The sequence below is a fragment of the Colletotrichum orchidophilum genome, assembly GCF_001831195.1.
Source record: "Colletotrichum orchidophilum strain IMI 309357 chromosome Unknown Scaffold_63.1, whole genome shotgun sequence".
Classification (NCBI taxonomy): domain Eukaryota; kingdom Fungi; phylum Ascomycota; class Sordariomycetes; order Glomerellales; family Glomerellaceae; genus Colletotrichum; species Colletotrichum orchidophilum.
The window spans coordinates 166107-180447 of NW_019173019.1; the positions used below are offsets into that span (position 1 = coordinate 166107).

A 14341-nucleotide genomic window follows, 5' to 3' on the forward strand; every position below is an offset into this window, starting at 1 on the left:
GCTTAAACATGTGAAAATCACCAGCTGTCCGCGCCATCTATGAATAGTAGAAAGACAGTGACCAGTCAGCTTCCGGCCCGTGCCAAGTCGGTTGTCGAGGGTTCGGGTGAACGGCAGGGGAAGCACGCGACATTTAAACCTACCACTCAGCCGCTGAACGCCGCTTCAAGAATCAACTTGCCTGGGTCGATCGTCTTATCCAAAAGAATCACCATGAACGATTCAATTGACCTCATATCGTTGGACGAGGAGCCGTGGCTTCGAAGTTCTAAAATATCCAGAGAATGATGTTTCATTTCGCACTGTTTTACGCCTATAAAATGTCCAAGAGCACAGTGAATGCGGAGAGTTGATGACTGTATCAGCCAATGCAAATTGCCCCTCCGTGACTAGACTCAAATTTTCCCCAAGACGATGAACCCCACCATCATCATCCCACCATTCACCCCGCCGACGTCACAAAAGTCAATATCTGACTTGATCCGTCCGCACGTATCACGATACGTTGTACTGCACCCTCAAAATGGCAAAGGCTAAGAAGGGGAAGAGTGACGACAAGGCAGCTAAGCTAGTACGTGTTTCACTGCCTCATCTTCATACCTCTAGGAAGGAAAAGAAAACGTGCCTAACTTGACATGGAGTAGGCTGCAAAGAAGCAGAAGCAGGCCAACAAGGGCGAGAAGAAGGCAAAGACCAAGACTGCAAAGCTCGAGGGCAGCGATGCCGAGGATGTCGACCTCGAGCAAGTGCTCGAGGAGTACAGGAAGCAACAGGAGCAGTTCCTCAAAGTCACCGAGACCGTGTGCGAGGGACCGCCGAAGGCCCGCTCCGCTTCCACCATCATGGCCTCGCCCTGTGACAGCAACAACTTGCTGCTCTTTGGCGGCGAGTACTTCAATGGCTCGCTGGCTCACTTCTTCAACGACCTGCACATCTACTACATCAACCGGGATGAGTGGAGGTGCGTGACGTCGCCGAACGCCCCCTTGCCGCGTTCCGGGCACGCGTGGACGAGGGCGTCGAACCCGAACCATGTCTACTTGTTTGGCGGAGAATTCTCGTCGCCAAAGCAAGGAACGTTCCATCACTACTCAGACTTTTGGCGGCTGGAGCCTGCAACGAGAGAGTGGACGAAGATTGAGTGCAAGGGCAAGACGCCTCCCGCCAGGAGTGGTCACCGCATGACATACTGGAAGCAGTATATCATCTTGTTTGGTGGCTTCCAGGATACCTCAAACCAAACCAAATATCTTGCCGACGTGTGGATCTTTGATACCCAAAACTTCTCTTGGCACAGTCCAACTCTGCCTCCTGCCCAGTTGAAGCCTGACGCTCGGTCTTCGTTCACGTTCCTTCCCCACGAGCAAGGCGCCGTCCTCTATGGAGGTTACTCGAGAGTAAAGGCTACCGTAGCGGCCAACAAGCAGGCCAAGGGGTCGAGCCAAGGACAGAAGAATATTCTGAAGCCAATGGTGCACGATGATTGTTTCTTCCTTAGGATGTCGCTGCCGCCTGATGGTTCGCCTCCGACGGCGCCTCCAGTCGTTCGCTGGGAACGGCGCAAGAAGCCAGCCAATGCTCCGAGCCCCAAACGTGCAGGCGCTACCATGGCATGGCACAAGGGCCGTGGCATTCTGTTTGGAGGCGTGCACGATGTCGAGGATAGCGAAGAAGGCATGGACAGCGAGTTCTTCAGGGAGCTTTTCGCATGGAACATTGAGCGGAACCGCTTTTTCCCACTCGCCCTCCGCAAATCCCGGCAGCAAAAGAAGGCCAACCCGTCCGAGCAGCGCGGAGGCCGTCGGGCGCGAGCCCAAGACCGAGAGGAGGAACTCCTCCGTCAGCTGGCTGCTCTGGAAACAGGCAAGTCTTTGGAAGATGCCGACGACATGGAGATTGAGAAGAAGGAGGAGGTGCCGGAAGAGGATGCAAACCCTCTGAGAGAAATGCCGATTACAATGGAGCTGCCGCACCAACGGTTCAATGCCCAGTTGGCTGTGCAGGATGATGTACTCTACATCTATGGCGGTACATTCGAGGCAAAGGACCGCGAGTTCACGTTTGACGACCTGTACGCTGTGGACCTCGGCAAGATGGACGGCTGTAAAGAAATCTTCAACAGACCTGTCGAGGACTGGATTGTAAGTCAGACCAGGTTCGAAGTTAGGCTGACTTCACTAACGGCACTGCAGGAGTCCGAGGATGAAGACGACGACGATGATGATGAGGATGACGATGATGATGATGAAGAGGATGAAGACGAAGAAGGTGACATCGAGATGGAGGAAGAAGACAAGAGACAATTCTACACGCCGAGCAAGCGCAAGAAGAAGCAGGGCGACGAGGCCTCCGTTGCCGGCTCTGAGACGACCAACGCAACGACCTCGACTGCTCCTACAAGCACCGCGGAGGATGACGACACCGAGGCTACCGAAACGGTCGACGATGGTCTCCCCCACCCAAGAGTACGCTTTACGAGCCCTTGCCTTAAGATCAAAATCATGCTAACACATTACAGCCTTTCGAGACAAGACGAGACTTCTTCGTGCGCACGACGAACGAGTGGCAAGAGATTCTCATGACCAACCTGCGCTGGAAGAATATCCAGGTGGAGGCGCTCGCCATCAAGGAGATCAAAGCCAAGGCTTTCGAGCTCAGCGAGGAGAAGTGGTGGGACTGCAGAGAGGAGATCACGGCGTTGGAGGAAGAGCAGGAGGCGGCTGGTATTAGTGAGGTTGTATCCCTTGCCGAAAGAGGGGATGCTGGCGCTGCTGGTGGTGCCAGAAGGCGGTGATGAGCGTAGCAGAAATATGCACATAAGGTAGTCTTGGAAACCCAAAATGCGGAAACAAGCAAAAGTTGGCTCGACCAGGCAGCCGTCTCTTGGGAAGGCAGTCAGGAAAGAGTCACCGAAACGTAAGGTCATGAAAGTGGGGCACGTGACTGCGCGTCATTCGCGCTCTGTCGTCTTTTGCCTCTCGGCACGTCCAGTCTTAGACGACGCCCTCCTCTCCACCAAGACTCCATTGTAGATATCCTTGGTCTTCGCGGAAGACCAACTAATCTGCCTAAAGATTAGGCGAAATATTGCGATATTCCGTAACATTTAACCTTCTATATCCTGGTTCCCAATTCCCTGTCTGTGCCACTATGCCGATCGGCATTCAGCGGCTGAATGCGAAACGTTCGCACCCAAATGACCGAATCATCTTCATCAAGCCTCTGAAAGGCAACGATGCAAAGATCGCCCAGGACTTCCTTGAACGAATCGCTGCACAATGTTGTGAGTTGTTGCGTGAGCTTTTAAAACCGAGCCCAGCTGACCAGATTCAGTACCCATCATGAAAGAGCACCATCTTTCGGTGATGTCTCTGGAGGAGTACGAGTTCAACAGGGAATTCGTTGGCAGGAACTTTAATGCCGGTGAAATCATTCAGCTGGTTCTCAAGTCTCGGTCAGGACGATGGCTACCATTTGAGTACGTCCAAATGGTGATGATGCACGAGTAAGTCTGATGGAGTATCTCCGAAGACTCCGCTGCTGACCGAACAAAGGCTGGCGCACTGCAAGCAAATGAATCATTCTAGGGCATTCTGGGCCGTCAGAAACCAGTACGCCGAACAGATGCGAGGGCTTTGGCAGCGAGGTTACTCTGGCGACGGCATCTGGGGTCGTGGAGCCCTGCTGGGTACAGGACAATTCCAGAACAACGTCGCGCTTCCCTCGGAACCGCTACCGGAACACCTGTGTGGCGGCACATATCGATCGCGTGGACGTAAGAGGAAGATTAAGCCCAAGTTGTCCTACAAGGAGCAAAAGGAGCGCCGAATCCTCAAGAAGTTCGGCGCCAACGGCACGGCTTTGGGCGCCGACGAGGAGGCCAAGGTCAAGCTGGAAGGCGGCAAACGCACGCAGGCAAAGCCCCGCGTGGCTGGGAGTGCCCGAGGGCGCGAACTGCGAGCCGCAGCAGCGCTTGCGCGGTTCGATCAGACGAAGAAGGAGCCTGAGGAGGACATCAAATACGAGGTCAAGGATGAGGACGACAGCGGGGAAAGCGAGTACGAGGATGATCCGGCCGACGTCAAGAACGAAGACGCCGTCGACATTGATGGGCGGCCGATCAAGGACGGCAAAGGCCGGGGCATGATCAAGGTCTGCGAAGATGAGAACCCCGATGACCATGACGCGCAGAACGAGCTGCAGGAGTTGCGGGCATCGGTGAAGCAATGGCGACAGACGCATCTCGAGCTCAAGCGCGAGCCCGTAGACGATGAGGCTGAAGCCGCAGCCAGACAGCCACATAGCCGAGCAGCAGAGCCACTACAGAAGGAGGCATCGATGAGAAGGGCACCGAAGCTACAAGTTGCTCCCCGAGTCAAGGTCAAGGAGGAGCCGGATGACGATCAGGAGGCGCCAATTTTAGATATCGCGAGTGCACCCCCCACAATCAAGAGAGAAGCGCGAGACGGACCCCGGTCAATAGCAACTCGTCATCCGATCACGCTGTCCAGCGTATCCACGGCGTCGCCATCGACCGAGAGGGCGACGACGACTGAGTCAGCGACGATATCAGGGCCAAAGTCGAATAGAGCGGCGGTCGATGCGACGGCCGGTGGAGAAGAAACCGAATTCCTCTGTGGAGTCTGCTCGTTTGCCAACTCTGCCCTGTCGATAACGTGTGCCGTCTGCTCCCACGTGCTGGATCTGGCAAGCGTACCAAACGCCTGGCGCTGCGAGAGCGCCGCGTGCCAGGGAAGCGCGTATCTCAACCCCGGCGACTTTGGAGTTTGCGGCGTCTGCGGGCAGAGCAAACGAAAAAAACAAGGTTGAGTTGGGTCACTACTCAATGAGGTTGTGACACAGGACCTTTGCATCCAAAGAGATGAATTCCAGATAATGGAAAAATTGCGTCTATTGCTAATCAACTGTGGTGCACTCGCAAACAAGTACTATGTAAGTAAATAACAAAAGTATGTACGGATAATGTGGGCAAGGAAAAGGAAGCAAAGGAGCCATGACTAGATGAGGCGATGAGCGCATGTTAATATCGAGTAGTATCCGCACCATCGTCAACTCACTTACACAGTAGTGAAGGGCCACACACGGTCGGACTCGCTCGTTTCTGGCTGGGGCTCAGCTCTGTGTGGTTGATTTGTTTACCTAGCACGCCTAGGTACGGGTCGTTATTCTGGGAAACGTTTTCATTCGCGTTTCCTACGCAAAAGAGGCAAGCGGGAACATAGACTGTAGTCACACCCTCGTAGGCAATTTACGAAAATGACTCTCATTCATTTTAGACTAATACGTCAACTCGTCAAGTAAAGTTTTGCGGGTGGGTTCGTCCAAAATTCGAGCCACCACGATTCACGGACAGGCTCACAGGCTTGCAGGCTCAGCATGGGACCCCCTCAGCCACCAAGGTTGGCCAGTGGGGAACAATAAGGATGAAACATGGAGAAAGAGCAGGCCAGGCAAGGCGGATGGCCGATCGATGGGTCCAGGGGGGTGACCTTTTGAAGTATGCAGTTGATCATCAATCACGGCTTTGCCAACAGAGACTCTTAGAATACCACCTATCGCTTTAGTCGCTGAAGCTGGCGATTCAAGTTCAAGTCATGGGAGCGCATGGCGGGCTGGATACCCGTCCGCGAATAGGGCCCGTTGAGCAGCACAAATGCCTGGGGTGCCATCACCAGCTCGGGATCGCCAGAGCCAAGAAAGACGCGGAGACTCGCTTACTCGGCGTCTGGAAGAGCAAGGGAGAGAACCTGGACTGGAGATTTCAAGGATCCCAAGGAAGGAAGGACAAAAACTGTGGTTGGCAAATAAGTACATGTCGCCAAACCCGGATTCTGGGCACACTCTGCAAAGTGTTTGATAAACAGCGAGATACCCAGATCAATGATCAACATGAACAAGAACTAAAGAACAAGACCACCCACCATCAGCAGCGGGGGATGTTAGAAATATACCTATTCTCGGGGATCTTCTATATCGCAGCACATCCTAATGACCGGCAACAGCTTATCGGATACCTTGGGCGAAAAGAAGCAAAGCTACCTAGCAACACACCCTAGCTGAGCAGCCTGAGCTCAAGCTCCGGTATTCTCCTCTAACCTTCCAAGGGCTCTCCTAGTCTTTTATGTTCCCGCGATTTCGAACCGGAGCCCATCGTCCGCCGCTTAGCGTCGAGGAAGCTTCCAGAGAGGGGAGGCGGCCCGGGGCAATGCACGACTGCGGTAGGTGGTATTGGCAGTCCCCCCAAAGTCGCGCCGCTGGAGAAACGGGCGGGAATACCGGGATAGGGAGACCCCACCGCTCGAGTTTCAGAGGCTTAGAATACCTTAGGTAGGCATGTATCGCCTCGACTGACGAGCGCCGTACCGTGCAGTGTGCAGTGTGCAGTGTGCAGTACCTTACCGCACGAATAAGCCAAGGTCGCCTGCCGCTTCGGGGGCGTGGCTGGCTGGTTGGGCTGCCGGCCTGCCGGCCTGCTGGCCCTGTTTCACCTTGCGACTCCGGATGACCGCCGCCGTGTCGATTGGACGGCCAAGTGACCACCGAAACTTGTTCCATTCCATCCTTCTGGACTTTTCTGCTCGCTTTTCAATGCGCCAGGAATCCAGGGGACTTTGACTACCACCTCATTGCTGCATGCTCTGCAGCTCAGTAAGAAGAGAGCGCCAGAGCGAGAGACTGAGAGATGTCTTTCCAGAACAGGAGGGAGGGAAAGATACATTGGTTTCATCCGTTCACACAGCTATTCTTCTTTTGGCAGCAACCACTACGCCTACTCTAATTACAGGCTTTGCTTTTAGTGACCCTAATGTTACTAAGGTTAATATCCCTTCGGACGACGCAATCCCCTTCGGATCCCCGAACGTGGTGAATTTGAAGCTGTGCTACCCACCGAGGTCAAATACTCATATGTCGTCGCCGCCGTCGCCGCCGTCGCCGCCGCCGCCGCTCGAGTGAGCCGCGAGACGCAAATACCTCATCTAGGGTCACCTAGGGTGCTAGACAAGCGGTCCATACCCGTACTCGCAGAGGCACAGAGACAATCCCCCGCGCGCGTGGTTCTCTTTGGAAAACCTCCCAGTTTCGTCTACCTGACCGGGCCGGCAACAGGAAAGAGGAGACACTGTGGCTTTGCCAGGGAACGTACGAAGCACGCAACGCAACCACGCAACGTACGCACGCACAACGTGACAAACGTGTGTCCGTCCCGCTCCCATTTCTTCGATATGGCAAGGGAATCAGGGGTCCATAGTGGATTGGGGCCAGGGCTCCATAGGCGGTTACCCAGGCCATCTATGAATACAGTACTCGTACCTAGCCAAGTTCGCACACACCCCTCCCCTCCTCTTCATTGCGACATGGGGAAGCCAGCTCTTGGATTTGCAGACTGGGTTCCAGGGTCCAAGGGGGTGTGGACGGGAAGTGAGGAAGTTTACACATGGTAGTTTAGCCCAAAAGTGCGCGCGGGAAAGGGATTTTTCGTAGTTGTGAATCTGGCGGTTGCGGATCCTACTTAGTGGCCTGCCCATCCTCATTCCCGTTCCGCCTCTTCAGTATGAATCGTTTGATATTTGTTTCTCTTCCACAATCTTTCCGCAAGAAAGCCCGCAGACAGTCTGAAGACTGTTATTTTCCTTCTTTTTTCCCCCCCAACTCTGATGATCTGTGATCTGTTCCATTCTTTCTTCCAAGAAGCCCTTTCGAGTCCGTTCTAAACAACTGCGTCCCGACGACCAACCAGACTCACCAACACGCGCGATATCTCTCACTACCTGACCGACCGACCGACCAACAACACCAAGAATTTCACGTCTTTCTCGACTCGGGAGAATCGATTTTGTTTGTCAAGAATAGCAGATCCATTCGAACCGAAACCTCGAAACGAAAAGCCGCTCTCAGGATACTCCCCCACAACCGAAGCCTCAACCTCGAGTTCACTTACACGCACACCGACACCTTTCACACAACCAACCACCCTAACCACCACAATCATGTTCTCCACGTTCATCCAGACCTTGGTCTTCCTCCTCACAGCCACCACGGCCCTCGCCGCTCCGGCCGGAAGCCACAAATGGCCCCGCTTCACCGTCCCCCAGCAGCACTTTGAGGTTCTCAGCATGCGCATGCAGGAGCCCGTGAACCCGGCGGCAATGGTGGAAGCTACCTGCATCGACCGCAACGCGTACGTCCTCTCACCAATTCCACTTACACGACAACCCCTTGGCATGAGAATTCACACCATCCCCTCCATTCTCCTCTCCCCCCCTTTCCTTATATCAAACATCAATATTTGCAAATAGAATCTCAAAATAACCTCAACTAACAAAAACTCCAAAACCCCTAGCCACATCGTCTTCCACGACCAAAACGCCGCGGAACTCGCCATCTGCAGCGGCATCTCGGGCGACGTCGCCGCCTGCCACGGCAACCCCTCCACAACGACAGGCCAGGCCGGCTCCGCGCGGTTTTCCCTCAAGACCACCGTCGAGGGCGCCAGCATCACCATTGCCAAGAACAAGTGGGAGCAGTGCGTCCGCGCCGCCCGCGAAAAGTGCCCCACCGGCAGCCTCCGCGCCGTCTGCGCCGGCGGCGCGACGGTTGGCGACGTCGAGTTTACGCTCAAGAACTCGTTTGGCATGGACGATTTGTAACTGGGAAAAGGACGACTTTTTTTCCCCCTTACGAAGAGAAAACGTGCGTTCAATGTGCGTCCGGGCGGGCGGATGAGGGGATGTTTTTGCATCTGATGTGTTTTTTCTCTTTACGTTCCTCCTCACAGAGGTTGTTCCCATGACGGGGGATACCTCGTTTTTTCCTTTCATGCTAGAGGCATTATATATGCCGTAGCTTCATGGTTTTCATGACACAGTTCTGGACTTGGAGGGTGTGTTTGCCTTCTTCTAGGGGCAAACTTTCCAACCGGATATATATACACATATATACATTGCGCTTGTGAGAAACATTCGCATCTGTACAAACGCCTCATAGGGGATGTTGTCACAAATCCAGACTCGTAGGCCGTCAAGGCCAGCGAATTGAAATCATATTTCTATCTTCCGCATAAGGACAAACTTGACAAGGGGGGGTATCATAACGCCTCACAATTCACCATCCATGCCCTTTCCACATCCAAACATAAACCACAAGTGACAAAAACAACCATGAACCTGCGTCTCGAAGCCCAAGCCCTCAAAAAAAATTCAAATGCCATACCTCGTGAAACACTCCTCCCGGTGCGTCTCGAGACAATCCAAAGCGCAAACCCTGGTCCCGCACTTCATACACTTGACCCGGCCCCAATACCCGCACACCTCGCAGAACGTCCTCTCGGGGTACCGCGTGTCGTCGTCGCCCCACTCGGCCCTCGCGTCCCAGAAGCTCAGCATCGGCCGCGACAGCAGCCACTTGAGCTCCTCGTCCGTCGGCATCTCGGGGACCCGTGACACGAGCAGCGGATCGTCGTCGCCGGGGTGCGGTGCCGGGCCCGGTTTATCATAGGGCGTGAGTACCGGATCCGTTGTCGATGTTGCTGTCGCCGCCGTCGCAGAATCCTCTCCCGCCGCAGTCGACGGCGCGGGCGTCATCTCGACATCGTCCAGTTCCACTGGCGGCTTCGGCGTCGAGGGTTTTGAGCGCTTGGCGGCGTTGCGCTTGGTGTGCTGGTTCGGATGGGGTGGTTTGTTGGCCGGTTTGGCCGTGTGCTGGTTCGGGTGCGGCGCCGGCGCGTTCCCGGCATGCGAGAGGAGGGCGAGGTGGTCGTCGCAGTGATTGTGGAACGTCTTTTGGGATTGGAGGATTTTGCGGATAGCTGGCGTGCTCTTGTTCTGACCTATACTCGCGGATTCAAACCGTCCGTTAGTCTGGCAGTCGCATTTTGACTACACTCCGTCCCGTCTCCCGCGGCGCATTGGGGAAGGGGAGGAGAGGGGTTGAGAAGCGCGCACCTCTAGAGGCCTTGGCCGGGATGGGTATCGAGGCATCACGCCCGCCGTCGCGGTCCAGCTGCTCGAGCTCCTTGCGGATCTTGGCCTCTTGCCGCACGGTGAGGTCCGAGGCGGAGGGGTTCGCCTTGCTGCGGGCGGCGCGCTTGCGGTTCGCGGGTTGGAGGGCGGCGGCGGCCGGGTTGAGGCCCGTGTCGGGGACGTAGGCCCATCCCGGGGCGTTTGTAACCTTTTTGCTGGCTAGCTCGTAGACGCCAAAGTTGTTCATTTCGAGGATGGAGGTATCGCAGCAGGGGTTTTGGGGGAAGGAAGTGGAGGAGTTTGTGGTGGTGTGGCGGTTTGTCCTGGAGCTCACAGAGTCTTTGAGCTTGAACTTTTTTTTGTAGCGAATCAGAGGAGGTGACGTTGAGTGGCTAAATATTGACCAATCGGAGTCGGTTGGTTACAGACAATAAAAGCAGTGAGCAAAGAGCTCCCCCGATTGGTATGTTGTAAGCCTAGGCCTCGGTAACTCGATTAGAATCGAACAGTGGACATCGTCAGACTTATTGACCACTGGAAATTTCAATCCACATTCAAGAGTTTCCAAACACCGTGACGAGCCCCCATGCCCTCAGAAGCCAGAAGTCGACAAGTGCCGAAAGCGCCCAGGAGCCGCATTCCCGAAGCTCCCTTCAGTGGATCATGAAGCCACTCCCCAGACAATCCCCAGCAAAAGCCGGCTGCGCGGCCGCGCATTTCTGACCAATGGAATACCGCCAATGGCGTCCCGGCTAATCCCGCCCTCTCGCTGGTCCGGCGCAGGCGGAGGCGGTACCTGACTGAGGTAATGCACGCTGCAGCGGCGCCGCAGAAGGAACGACGTAACGAGCTGGGCTGGGACGAGAGCTTCCAGGTTCCCGCCAAATTACCGGTACCTAGCCCCCAGAGCACCGACCCGACCGACCTCATTGAACTTGGTTAACGCCATCCCATCCTGCCACTTTCCCTACCACCAACACCACCACCACAGCAACAACAACAACAACGAGTAGAAAGCCGACCAACATCTATCCTCGTCAAACACTCCGCGCCCAATTCCACCGGGTCGCCTTCAATCTCCCCCGACAGCCATCCTCTCTCTCTCCATCGAGCACACGCACGAAATCACCCGAACCAAAATGGCCTCCCGCATCGTCACCCGCGCCCTCCCCCGCGCCTCCGGCCTCCCTCTCCGCGCCGCCCGCAACTTCCAGACCTCCTCACCCCTGCGCGACGCCGTCGCCGCACCCCTGCCGGCCCGGAAACCCGTCGGTGCTTTCCGCGGAGGGTACGTCTTGAGCTTCTTCTTCTTCTCCCTCCCCGGTGCAGCTATCCTACGTCGAGTTCATGTGGCTGGCCAATTGGTCCCGTGATGAGCTTGGGGGAAATCCAGGATGGATGCCGATAACCGGGTGATATCTACCCGAAGAGAGATGAGATAGTTGCTAACGAATCGAACCCTCGACAGTCTCTTTGGCTTTTTCCTCGGCAGCTCCCTCGCTGGCGCTGGTGTCTACTCCTACATCCTCCAAGAATACAAGACCTCCAACGAGCTCCTGACGGAGGACATTTACGTGCGTCATTGCATCTCATATTATATTTCCCTGGTCCTTTCGACTCTCTCCGCCTCTGCCATCTCGTTCTCTACTACGTTCCTATGAGTGCTGGTCGAAGGCGTCGTTTGCGTGTCATGCGCTGCAACGGAGCACCCACCAGCGCCGTCTCGCAGACCGCCACCGCCGGCATGAACAGTCTCGCCTTTCCTTTCCCCCTTCACCATTCTAACAATGCCATGAATCAGCGCCACAGACCCTACGTCAAGATCCGAAAAAGGCTAACGAGACCTCATTAATATAGGCACTCCAGGCCGCCGTCCAGCGCGTGAGCAAGTACGTCGAGGCGTTGGAAGAGAAGATGGATACTATTGAGCGCAAGAGGAAGTAAACGTGGTCGTATCGTTGCAGGATAAAAGGTGGGAGAGTGTGACGAGGAGTAGACGAGGAATCAAATGGCCGAGGGGACGCCGCCATAATGGACGGTGGGGTTTTCGAGGCGAACAGCACAAAAAGCAGCACAGCACAATGGTTACGACCAAACTTTTCCAAACAGCGTCCGAATTTTGTTCCTTGTGAGGTCCTTTAGATTCAAGGGCAGGGTCTACGCAACTTGCCTTGGGGGGGTCGAGATTTGAGAGCTTGTGTATATCAAGACTGTAACAATGTGCCTGTAAGGCGTGGAATCACTGCAAGTACATGTATGAAACGTGTTTCTTCGCTGTTTATATATCCTGCCTGCCGCCCTTGTACGAAATACCTGCTCTTGTTGCGTTCGGCCTCTCACTCGAGGGCGAGAAGGGGCGAAATCCTCCTCGAGATAACGGCACAAAACTGCGATTCGTCTTCACTCGACAGTCAACAGCGGACGAACGTCACTTTCCCGGGACATTCCTCGAGGAATGGTTTTCGTCTCGTTCGCCCGCTGGGCCAATCTCTCGTAAATCCCGTACAATCAAATATGTCCTGGCAAGCCACCGCATCTGTACCTTGCTTGTCAAATCCAATACACGCTCTAGAAGACTATTATTCAATGTTACTTTCATCCAAGAATGACCAGCACCACGTGAAGGAGAGGCACCCTCCTGCTGTCTACAAGCCAACTCTCCTTCAAATTTGTCACTTTCGGATGAGGAGCCCTGGCGCAGTGGTTGAGGCTGTCCACCCTTGACTCAACACAATAGACAAGCGTTCCAGCTTTGCTGTTCAGTGGCCAGCCGGACCTCATGTCATCTCACAAGCAGGCACTACTATCAGAGTATATCTTATTCCAGTATATTCTCTGATGGGTACACGACCTTATATCCCAGCAATTTCCGGGAAACAATGGCAAATCTTTCCACAATTCAATCCCCTAGATGATTGCCGTGGTAAAATCCGGGGTCCAACGATGGACGTAGACGTTGCATGTCAGCTTGCGCGTTCCTGAATCTGTTAATATTGAAGCAGCGCGGAGGTCCAGAGAGATTCGAGGGGATTCCCCGCTCATCGGCGGCGGAAAGCCCATTGTGCACCGGGCAGGGCCTCTCGAGCCCATCACCACCCATCTTCACCTGATCAGCGATGGATCATGTAGCCTTGATTGGCTGTGACCGAGGGTAGAAAAGGCCTGATCATCACAAGATGCCAGCTTCGATTGCCTAGCAAACCGTATTGTATTTGTGTTTGGGACCATTTGGTCCGAACTGCTGGGGCGAAATGGCTAACGAAGCTTGGGTATGACAGGCTAGGCTGGTATGGATTTACCCTTGACTATTCTTCGTGGCCATCTATTTCACATGCGAACACGTAGATAGCAATTGTATGCGAATATGAGGCATCAACCATTAGACCTTTGTACCGCGTTTCTTTCCGGTTTGTCGACGTATGGCTAGAATACCAGTGGAAACCAAGAAGCACATTTAGCACTTGAGCATTTTTCTGAAATGAAGTCAAGTTACTTGAAAGCTAACTTGATTTGGTCCCATGTCTCATACACGGACCTTGAGCGATACTGTACAAAAGAAATATCTGGTATTGAGTACTTGAGAATTCCAGGTGGGAGAAAAACCTGCCATAGGCTGCACGTGAGATGATGCCAAGTCTATTGACACTCCTTACAAAAAGAATCGTGTATGATACATAATGTTGTCGAAAATAAGGACGCATGTTGGAAATCAGCCCATTGACTGTAGTTAGCATAAGAATAAATCTAACACTTAAACCCCCAGTATTCCCCTGATGCCTGCCCTTTCACAACTTGGAGACTTAATTGTCCTGACATGGCTCCCCTCCTCCTCGTCCGTCATGAAGCAGCAAAATTCGGACATTCCCATTGACTAATGTGCCCTCTCGTCTGCCAGTTATCACGACCAATATGTGGACCATTGGCGTTCAATGCCGTTTACAGACACCATCATAAGTTGCACTTGAAACCAAGGAGGCGAGATCCACAGCCACCAGCGGCAAGTGACCTCTTCTTACTTCAAGTTCCAAATTCCAACTCATGAAACCCTCCACGCACCCAATCGAGATGCCAATCGAACTTTTATGCCTCGACGAGCAAGGTTAGGGAAGCTCACGAAACGAATGACTTGGAAGAATATGTTGCGTCTGCTCACTAGCAACAACTAGCTAAAGTAACCAGATTCTCTACAGACTGCAGCTACTGGGACCAGCCTCCAACGTAAGAGAAGAAAGAGTTTCCCCTAGCATCTTATTAAGATCAAACACAGTCTTTGGAACCACACTGCAGAGAACAGTCACATGGGTGGTGAGTTAGCTTTGAAACCAATATGCTTGCAATAACAGCTGCTTAGGCGCTTAGTA

At 54.0% G+C, this 14341-nt stretch overlaps 6 protein-coding genes across 6 annotated transcripts; 5 read left to right on the plus strand and 1 right to left on the minus strand.

Annotated features, from left to right (window-relative positions):
- Nucleotides 1-523: 523 nt before the first annotated feature.
- CORC01_07754 (kelch domain-containing protein) lies at nt 524-2794 on the plus strand (the record flags this gene model as incomplete). Its single annotated transcript, XM_022619389.1, has 4 exons — nt 524-571; nt 645-2141; nt 2193-2465; nt 2519-2794. The coding sequence occupies 4 exons, from the start codon at nt 524-526 to the stop codon at nt 2792-2794; spliced, it is 2094 nt and encodes a 697-aa protein (XP_022474125.1).
- A 356-nt stretch (nt 2795-3150) lies between these two features.
- Nucleotides 3151-4830, plus strand: CORC01_07755 (WLM domain-containing protein; the record flags this gene model as incomplete). The annotated part of the gene is made up of 3 exons (XM_022619390.1): nt 3151-3283; nt 3334-3505; nt 3555-4830. The coding sequence occupies 3 exons, from the start codon at nt 3151-3153 to the stop codon at nt 4828-4830; spliced, it is 1581 nt and encodes a 526-aa protein (XP_022474126.1).
- A 3179-nt stretch (nt 4831-8009) lies between these two features.
- On the plus strand, nt 8010-8669 carry CORC01_07756 (uncharacterized protein; the record flags this gene model as incomplete). Its single annotated transcript, XM_022619391.1, has 2 exons — nt 8010-8200; nt 8363-8669. 2 exons carry the CDS (start codon nt 8010-8012, stop codon nt 8667-8669), a joined length of 498 nt encoding a protein of 165 aa, XP_022474127.1.
- Nucleotides 8670-9218: 549 nt separating this feature from the next.
- Nucleotides 9219-10227, minus strand: CORC01_07757 (HIT zinc finger; the record flags this gene model as incomplete). The annotated part of the gene is made up of 2 exons (XM_022619392.1): nt 9219-9847; nt 9963-10227. 2 exons carry the CDS (start codon nt 10225-10227, stop codon nt 9219-9221), a joined length of 894 nt encoding a protein of 297 aa, XP_022474128.1.
- Nucleotides 10228-10566: 339 nt separating this feature from the next.
- On the plus strand, nt 10567-10923 carry CORC01_07758 (uncharacterized protein; the record flags this gene model as incomplete). Its single annotated transcript, XM_022619393.1, has 2 exons — nt 10567-10585; nt 10661-10923. The coding sequence occupies 2 exons, from the start codon at nt 10567-10569 to the stop codon at nt 10921-10923; spliced, it is 282 nt and encodes a 93-aa protein (XP_022474129.1).
- A 196-nt stretch (nt 10924-11119) lies between these two features.
- Nucleotides 11120-11924, plus strand: CORC01_07759 (uncharacterized protein; the record flags this gene model as incomplete). The annotated part of the gene is made up of 3 exons (XM_022619394.1): nt 11120-11268; nt 11449-11554; nt 11838-11924. The coding sequence occupies 3 exons, from the start codon at nt 11120-11122 to the stop codon at nt 11922-11924; spliced, it is 342 nt and encodes a 113-aa protein (XP_022474130.1).
- Between the last annotated feature and the right edge of the window lie 2417 nt (nt 11925-14341).